This window comes from Sturnira hondurensis, unplaced genomic scaffold (genome assembly GCF_014824575.4).
Source record: "Sturnira hondurensis isolate 20B ecotype Veracruz unplaced genomic scaffold, ASM1482457v3 Scaffold0013190, whole genome shotgun sequence".
Taxonomy (NCBI): domain Eukaryota; kingdom Metazoa; phylum Chordata; class Mammalia; order Chiroptera; family Phyllostomidae; genus Sturnira; species Sturnira hondurensis.
The window spans coordinates 1474007-1483544 of NW_028085821.1; the positions used below are offsets into that span (position 1 = coordinate 1474007).

Below are 9538 nucleotides of genomic sequence, written 5' to 3' on the forward strand. Positions count from 1 at the left end.
AATGACAAAAGTCAGACCCTGCAGGCACCAGAGCCGCGAATCCTGGTACATAGGATTGGCCCCCACACAACAGCTTCTCTGCTGTGGTCACCGCCAGTCCTCACAACCAGTCAGCCTGCAGGTTAGTCCATCCAAAAAGAGCAACAAGGCTCAACTACAACGGGAGGGTACACACAACCCCACAAGGAACACACCCAGGTCAGGTGACAAGGGAGACTGTGCCCCATAGGACCCCAGCTACTTAAGGCCACACTACCAAGGTGGGAGATGTAACAGCTCTACCTAATATGTAGGAAAAAAATAGGGAGTCAGCCAAAGTGAGGAGATAAAGAAACATGATAGAACAGGAGATAGCTCTAGGAAAAGAACTAAAGGAAATGGAGGCAAGCAATCTACCTTACACAGAATTTAAAACGATGGCTACCAGAATGCTCAAGGAATATAGTGAGGACGTACACAGCATAAAAGAGGACATAGAAACCACCGAAGATAACCAGTCAGAAATGAAGAATGTAATAACTAAAATGAAGAATACATTAGAGGGAATCAAAAGTAGAATACATGAAGCAGAGGTTTGATTCAGTGATTTGGAATATCAGGTAGCAGAAAACACCCAGTCAGAAAAAAGAAAAAAGAATCTAAAAAATGAGGATAGCATAAGGAGCCTCTGTGACAACAATAGACACACCAACATTCACATCAGGGTGCCAAAAGAAGAGAAAGAGCAAAGAATTAGAAACCCATTTGAAGTAATAATGACAGAAAACTTCCCTAATCTAGTGAGGAAAATAGACAAACAAGCCCAGGAAGCCCAAAGAGGCCCACACCAAGACACATCATAATTAAAATGCCAGTGGTTAAAGACAGAGAAAGAATCTTAAAATCAGCAAGAGAAAAGCAGTTAGTTACCTACAGGGGAGCTCCCAGAAGAGTGTCAGCTGATTTCTCAACAGAAACTGCAGGCTATAGGTATGGCATGAGATATTCAAAGTATTAGAGATATTCAAGACATCCTTGCATGAGAAAAAGCAAGGACCTACCACCAAGATTACATAGCAAAACTATCATTTTGAACTGAAGGACAAATAAAGAGTTTCCTAAACAAGGAAAAACTAAAGGAGTTCACCATTAACAAATCATTATTTAAAAGAAAAAAAAAAAGTGACTCTTTAAGTGCAAGACAAAAAGATAAAATATGAGTAGTAGAATGGTAATAACTACATATCTATCAACAATTACTTTAAACATAAATGGATTGAATGCTCCAATCATAAGACATACAGTGGCTGAACAAATAACAAAATAAGACCCTCACATATGCTGCCTACAAGAGATTCACTTCAGTTCATAAGACACACACACAGCCTGAAAAACAGGGATGGAAAAAGATTCTTCATGACAACGGAAACAAAATGCTGAGGTAGCAATACTTATACCACACACATTAGACTTTAGAACAGAGGCTATAACAAGAGAGAAAGAAGGACCCAGCAATTTCACTTCTGGGTACTTATCTGAAGAAACCCAAAACACTAGAACACAAAAACATAAGCATTCATATGTTCATTGCAGCATTGTTTACAATAGCCACGGTATGGAAGCAATCTAAGTGTCCATCCACAGATGAGTAGATAAAGAAGTGGTGCATACGTACAATGAAATATGAGTCAGCCATTAAAAAGAATGAAATTTTGCCATCTGCAAAAATATGGACAGACCTAGAGTAGAGGTGGCGAACACAAGGCCCACAGGCCGAATCCAGCCCCCCCCCCCCCCCCCCCCCCCCCCCCCCCCCCCCNTCCCCCCCCCCCCCCCCCCCCCCGTTGTTTCTACCCGGCAACAGCGCCCAGCTCTCATGTAACAGTTAAGGAGCAGTTACATTGACACAGTCCTAAAATGACGTTCGGCCCTTTGAAGGCAACCATGAGGCTGCTGTGGCCCCCGGTGAAAATGAGTTTGACAGCCCTGACCTAGAGGGTGTTTTGCTGAGTGAAATAAGTCAGATAGAGGAAGATACATGCCGTATGATTTTACTTATATGTGGAATCTAAAAAACCAAAACAAACAAGTAGAACAGAAAGACGCAGATACAAAGAATAGTTTGATGGTTGCCAGCTGGGAGGGTGAAAAAGGTGAAGAGATTAAGTACAAAATGGTGGCTACCAGGAGTCACAGGGATGTCACGTACAGCACTGGGAGTGTAGCAAATAGTATTGTACAACTGTGTGGTGTCAGGGGGGTGCTGGATGTATCAGGGTGACTGTAAGTTGTATAAATGTCTAATCAATGTTGTATACCTGAAACTAATATAATATTGTATGTCAACTGTCATTGGAAATTTTAAAAAATAAATAAAACAATGCATCTCTACAAGAGCAGAAAAAGACAAAAAGCAAAACAAAAAATTAACAATAATTATTGGAAATAGAAAAAGATGTAAGATTCAGCCCAAAAAACTGATTTAAACCATTAATAAAAGTTTGAAATATCAGATAAGGAATATAAATCAACTGTATATGAAAATGTTTAAACAAATAAATGACATAGTCAAAATGATCAAACACTAAGAACTAAAAAAATCACAGTGCATTTTTGAAAAATAATTTCATAGAACTTTGAGAAATAAAAATATATATAGTTGTTGAAATGAAAAATTAACAGGATTAAACAGAAGTTTAGGCAAATCAGAGGAAAGGATTAGTGAACTGGAAGATAGGGCTGAAAAAATTACCCCTGCCACGGGGCAGGGAGATAAGAAAATGGAAACTATGGAAGAGAGGTTAAGCGATATGGAAGATAAAATGAAAAGAAAAAACTTTCAAAAAAAATCGTAGGAGGAAAAAAATGGATAGTGCAAGAGAGGCAATATTCAAAGAGTTAATGACCAAAATTTTTTTAGAACAAATGGAAGATATCTGTTCACAGAACAGAAGACACAAAAAATACCGAGCAGAACAAAGAAATTCAGGCTGACACACATTGTAAGGGAAATGCAGCACACCAAAGTTAAAATCTTAAATGTAACGACAGATAAACAGATGACTAAGATAAAGAAAACTAGAATGAGAGTAAACTTTTTAACAGCAACATGGAAGCCATAAAATAATCTAATATCTTCAGAATGCTAATGGTCACTATAAATGTAGAATTAAATGAAACTGAGTAATTGAAAAATCTTTCTGCAATGAAAACACCAGACCATATGGTTTTATTGAAGAGTGATACACCAAGCTTTCTAAACAAATTACTTCAACCTCATACAAACTTTTGCAGAGATCACTAGAGGGAAATACTCTTCAACTCCTTCAGATCCTAAAATCAGACAAGAGAAAGGAAAATTATAAGCCAGTCTCACTCATTCCATAGATACAAAGAGAATCTTTTTAAAATGTACAGACTGACTCAAGCAATGTATTTTTAAAACATCACATCAAACCACGTTAACGTTATCACAGGAACAAAGGTGTAACAGAAAATCCACATATCTATGAATATCACCTACCTTGGAAACAGATGGGAAATGAACCTCTTTCCTACAACTTTTGCCTTTTATTGTATGATTTCCAACACTCTGATTTCTCTCTCCTCTCAAAATACTCTCCACCCTCCCATTACCTAACTGGTCAGAAGCATTCGGCACTTCCAACCACTCTCTCCTCCTTGAAATTCTTCCTCACTTGGCTCCCAGGAAAATACTTTTTTGCATTTCCTCCTTCCCCGCTAAGCAGTCTCTTCTTAGTTTCTTGACGAGCCCCTTCCTTCTCCCATCCTTAGTGATCCTGGGGCTCATTCTTTGTCTGCTTTTCTCTGTACTCGCAGCCTTGGCGATCTCACATAGTCCACTGGCTTTAAATGACACATACATAACAGCCCCTCACCAGTGGGTATGTCCAAAATGCCTCTCTGCCGAACTAAGCCCATGGATCCAACTGCCTCCTTCTAAGTTCTCCTCCCTACCCTGCCCTAAATATGTTCTGTCCACAAAACAGTGACATTGTGCCGTGGATTATGGTCATTCCGTCTCACCAGTTGCTCAGGCCAGAATCCTTGGAGTGCTCTTTACTTTTTCTTCACTTTTACCCCACATCCATTGCTGTTGGCTTTTCCTTTGAAAATACGCCACAGATACGACCACTTCTTCCGAACTCTGCTTACCAACTCTACCACCCAAATCAAAGCCACATCCCTTTTTTGCCTGACTTAGCCCAGCATGCTTCTAACTGGGCTCCTTACTGTCACCACGTCTCACTCAGAATGAAAACCAAAGGCCTTCCACAGTGTAGCCGCACTGTTACTTCCCTATTTTCACTCCTCCTCCTTGCTCATTCGCTTCAGCCTTGCCCTTCCTGGACCACCTCCTGTGGGCTCCACTGTGTGGACTCTGCCCTGGCCACTCCCTCTACCCACAGGTCTTTCCTCCCGACATCTGCAGGGCTCATTCCCTCCCTCATTAAAGTCTTTGCTCAGTGAGGCATATCCAGCTAATCTACATAAAATCTACATAAAACATGCCTTCCACCATTACACTCAGATTCACTCTTACCCTGCTTTACTATTTATTTACCCATAGCTCTTACTGCTCTTTAATACCATGTATAATTCATTTATCTTTAATTATGTTTATTGTATATTATCTCTGTCCCCTTACGAGGTCAGAGATTTTTGAATAGTGAGTAAATAAAAAGGTGTGCAACCTCATTCATCACCAGGGAAACGCAAAGACAGACCCAGGTGAAAGTCCATTTCATAGTCACTGTGTTGGTAAAAGAAAAGAGAGGCCTGATAACAAGTGCAGACAAAGATGGGGAGCAACTGGAGCCGCTATGCACTGTTGGCGGAGCGGAAGCCGGGGTGACAGCTGCTTTGGGAAGTCCCTGCAGCCCTCTTGTGACACGGAGCGAGCACCTACTGTGGGGTCTCAGCAGTTCCACTCCCAGGCACACGTCCTTGGGAAACTCCCCCAGTTATGCTCTGGAATCCAAGCTCATTCCCAACATCAGTGCTTCTAATACAAAGTCCAGAAACAAGCCCAATACCTTTATAGGGAAACAAATAATTTATAGTGTCTTCAAACAGTGGAATATTATACGGAAGTGAAAGTGGACCACAGTTATACACAGTAACATGGATGAATCTTAGAAACTACTTTGATTTTGTTTTTTTTTAAGATTGTATTTATTTATCTTTAGAGGGGAAGGGAAGGAGAGAGGGAGAGAAATATCAATGTGTGGTTTCCTCTCATGAGTCCCCTGCTGGGATCTGGCCTGCAACCTAGGCATGTGCCCTGACTGGGAATTGAACCGCGATCCTTTGGTTCACAGGCCTGCACTCAATCCACTGAGCTACGCCAGCCAGGGAGAAACTAGTTTTGAATGAAAAAGATAATTTTTCAAAACACTGTATACAATATCATATTATGAGATTTATAAAGCTCAAATTAAGCAAGACTAAACAATGTATTATTTGGATACACACACCTTTCAAAAGTAAAAACAATGATATACTTGCATGGATAGAGTGTTTACCTTTGGGGAAGAGGCTTGGGAACAAGACAGGAAAGGAACACGCTACAGTGAAACCACTACAGTGCTGTTAGTGTGGTGGTGATTGTTACAGATACTAGGTATATTCTTCTCTACACATCAGATAGCATTCTGAAATCTGTGAAGTAACGCCACGCAGCTCCTTGGCAACGCCCCCTCGCAGGGAGAGACCGGATTACATGTAGCGTGCCCACCACCTGGTCCGGACGCCCTGCCACAGTGACCCGCGGAAGGAAATGTAATGGCCTGGGGCTGCCCTCTGTGCCTCTGTGACCGTTTTCTTCTTCTCTCCTTCAGCATATCATCTACTCTGTGAAATTCTTCATTTCATATGTAATTCCAGACGTATCGAAAAGCACGCAGAGCAAGATCAAGAGAGAAAAATACCTAACCCAAAAGCTTCTTCATGAAAACCACCTCAAAGACATGACCAAAAGTATGGGTGTCCTAGCTGAGAGCATAATAGGAGTCGTGGACAACCATTTACGACCAAAAGTAGAGTAAGAGCCTTATGATTTTTAGGGAGTGTTTCATTTTTCACTTTGCCAATTCTGTTCCAGAGTTATCTTTCCCTTCCACATCATCATTAAAAACAAGATATGCTAGATTTTGCATGATTAAAAAACGCTAACATGGAACTCAGCTAGTAAATGACAGACTCGAGAATTCACACTATGTAGGTGTATTATCACATCCCCGCAGGAAAGGAAACCTCAGTCTACAGGAAACACTGTCAGTCTCCATTTCGGCCTCTCTTTCCATGTCGAAGAAGTGCCCTGAACGGAGTACAGTGAAGATAGCGAGTTTCTGAAGCGTGTTGTGCTAATCCACAGTGACACTTGTATCTCCCAGGAGGAGTCCTAGAATGTTCTGTGCCAATCAGTGTTGGCTGCTCCCCAAGACTGAAGGGAGTAAGATGACGAAAGCAGGGAAGTTACAGATTCAATAGAATTGTGACTCCTATTGATCAGGATAATTAATTTATCTCTTGTAAAGATGTGTAGTTTCTTGAAAAAGAAATCAAGTAATTAAAATTGCATTTCTATCAACATAATGGTCTGGAAAAGATAAGCCCATCAGTTTCCCTCCAGCTGCCCTTTACTCATGAGCCACAGTGTGCACAGCATTGCACATCAGGCACCCCGCACACGGCCCACAGCACAGCCCATCACACGATGGCTAAAGGAACACCAAGCTCCCCTGATGGGGAGCCACACTTTGTCCCTGTACGGGGGCCACCTTTTGGCAGGCATTCTACATGTCCTTGCAGTCAGCATACCGATGCATCTGTCCTGCTAGCTAGCTCCTTGCACCCTCCACTCTCCTGGTCCCGACCCAGCAGCGTGTTTGCGATTGCATGTTTGCCCCCAGGAGCGTTGTGGGGAGGGCGAGGAAAGATGGACCCAAATCATTCCCAGTCAAGACAAGACTGGATGTGATTTGCCCTTCCATCCTCCCTAAGTCCAGTCAGGCATTTAGGGTAAGAAAAAAAAAGTGATTTGGTCACAAACCGTGCCATCAGCTGGGGGTCACGCCCATCTTGCCTTTGATTTGTTCAGCTGAGCAGCCTTTACAGCGCTTTACTGCCTTTCAGGTGCTAGGCCCTCTGGGAAACTCAAGATGTGGGGCCCTCGCTCCTCACCCTTGACTGGTGACAGGAGTGCTGGGTGCAGGAGAGGGCGTCTGGCACAGGGTTTTTATTGGACGGGCCACCACCCACTGGGGTGCTGCTGAGTGCCCAGGTGCCATAGGAGCCAAGCCACTCCGAATCCCAGCAGCCAAAGACAAGGCGACATGTTTAGTGTTTGAGGCCCGTTATAACAGAGCAGTCTAACTCCAGTACTTACGTACAATTCGTCAGAGCAGTCTCTGCACTTTTGAACTGTCCCAAGGAGCAAGGACAGCACTTCACTAACTTCCCTGATAGTGGTGACGATGTGATGGGAAAGTGTTCGTGACGGGCTGCGTGAGGTCTGACTGCTCCCCTGTGGCACCGCTGCTCCTGGAAGTGGCCTTGCCTCCTCTCAAATTACCTCTGCTCTCCTCTGAATCAGTGACTCTCCTACTGTTGGACTTAGCAGTTACTCACTGCGTGTGGAAGCATGGAAATGTCTTTGCCTTATCTCTTTGTATATAAAACTTTAAAGGAATTGTGTGCTTATGTTTTCATAAGCCATCTTTCATACATTGTCTTCATGGTCTAACCTGAGCTTCTGTGGACAGAAGGGACAAAACCTACACTTCTCGCGGCAGCGGATGACGTGTGACACTGCCTGTATCCCCAAGCGGCAGGGAGGCCAAGCGTCACCCGTGACTTGGCGCCGCTCACGTCAGCCTAGTGCTGACTTGTCGGTCGTGAAAGGGTGGGGCCGAGTCTGCAGCAGTCGGGGACAGTTCTGTCACCACACGCACACACGCACGCAGTGCCCCAGGGAAAAGACGCCGAGGAAGGGAAAAGCAGGCCCCACACCTGCCCCGCATCAACCACTAGAGACATTTCCATGTTACGCCCTTGTGTAATGCCTGTGAGTTTTAATAGAGTGAAGCCTTAGACCAAACACTCAGGGGATTTTTTTTCTTTAAATACCCCTCATTTTTTAATCAGGTCAGTAGAAGGGGAAAGCCGTCATTTTTGGTTTGAAAACTGAACAAGGCCGTCTTGTACAGGACTGTCACCAGAGCCTTCCCTTTCAGTTGCATATGCAGCTTGAGTTTCAGAAAACATTCGTTCACAGTAGGGGGCAGAGCGTGCGGTTTCTGAAACACATCTTGTACCACTGTCGTGTTTCTATTATATTTGAAGATGTTAGGTTGAAATGTATGAGTAGCTTAACTAAAGTAGAACTGAAACATTAATAGCGTTCCTCATACACTGTGGCAAAGGATGTCAAGTTTGTAACGTTTTGTGATCTCTGTGCATTTTAATACCCTTTATAATAATGAGCATTTTAATAAAATCATTTTAAAAACACTACTGTGCTTTACTCTCTTTAATTGTCTTAATGTTTTTAAGAGAGCCAGTATATACCTGCTACTTACCAATTATCATTCAGATAACAAATGTGCACTTTTATATAGATTACATCTAAAATTATGTATTTTTCACAGCCTACACTTCCTTTGAAACATGGTTTTCCTAGAAAAGTTGGGGGTGGGGACTCAACCAGGACTGCTGCACACAGTTATCGGGACCAAACCCCGCACAGGGCACCAAGCCCGGAGACCAGGCGGGAGTGAAAACTCGCCCACCTCAGCTCCCCACGCGGGTGCACCAGTGTGGGGCTGCACCGCCCCGGGGTGACGTGCTTCCTCTAACTGCATAAAGAGGCCTCTGATCACTCAGCCATGTCACAGGGCCAGTGTCACCAGGGAGGGCAAGTCTGTGCGTCCCAGAAAGGTTCTGTTCAGGTCAGCCATGGCCCTCGGTGCAGAAGGGGCAGTCATGGAGAATACAGACTATAAAGGACAATCTCACTACAAAAATTGTTTAAAAAATTCTAGACTGTACAAAATCTGGATTTTAATTCATTCCATCCTTTTTTTACCAACTTGAATTTTATTAGGCTTCTAATCAAACTGTAAGTCCAATGTCGTCTGTAACTGAATAAGCAGGAAGAAGCCATTTCTGATCCCTAAAAAATGCTTTTGGGACGAGGACTAATAATGTTACTCTTCCCTTCGAGCATTTTACGTCCAGCAGGGAGGGAGCCAGTAGCTCATTTAAGCGAAGGGCCCCCTTCTCGTGTGGGGGAACGGCGGGGTCTGAAACCCTTCACCCAGGGTTTCACTTTCCATGGTCCAGTTACACACAGCCAAGTGTGGTCTGCAAACATTAAAAGGAAAATCCCAGAAATAAACAATTCATAAGATTTAAATCACGGGCCCCGGGACATGAATCATTCCTTTGGACGGTGTCTCCATGCGGTACATGCTGCCCGCCCATTAATCACTAAGTAGCCACCACGGTTATCAGAGGGAATGCTGAGGCGTCACGG

The 9538-nt window shown here is 43.4% G+C and overlaps 1 protein-coding gene across 1 annotated transcript in view; it reads left to right on the forward strand.

Moving 5' to 3' along the window:
- Positions 1-8506, forward strand: part of ANO6 (anoctamin 6) — a 196927-nt gene extending 188421 nt beyond the window's left edge. Inside the window, exon 22 of the mRNA XM_037061152.1 lies at positions 5841-8506. Coding sequence (XP_036917047.1) covers positions 5841-6047 — 207 coding nt within the window. The 3' untranslated portion in view covers positions 6048-8506. The remainder of the gene's footprint in view (positions 1-5840) is intronic.
- The last annotated feature ends 1032 nt before the right edge of the window (positions 8507-9538 follow it).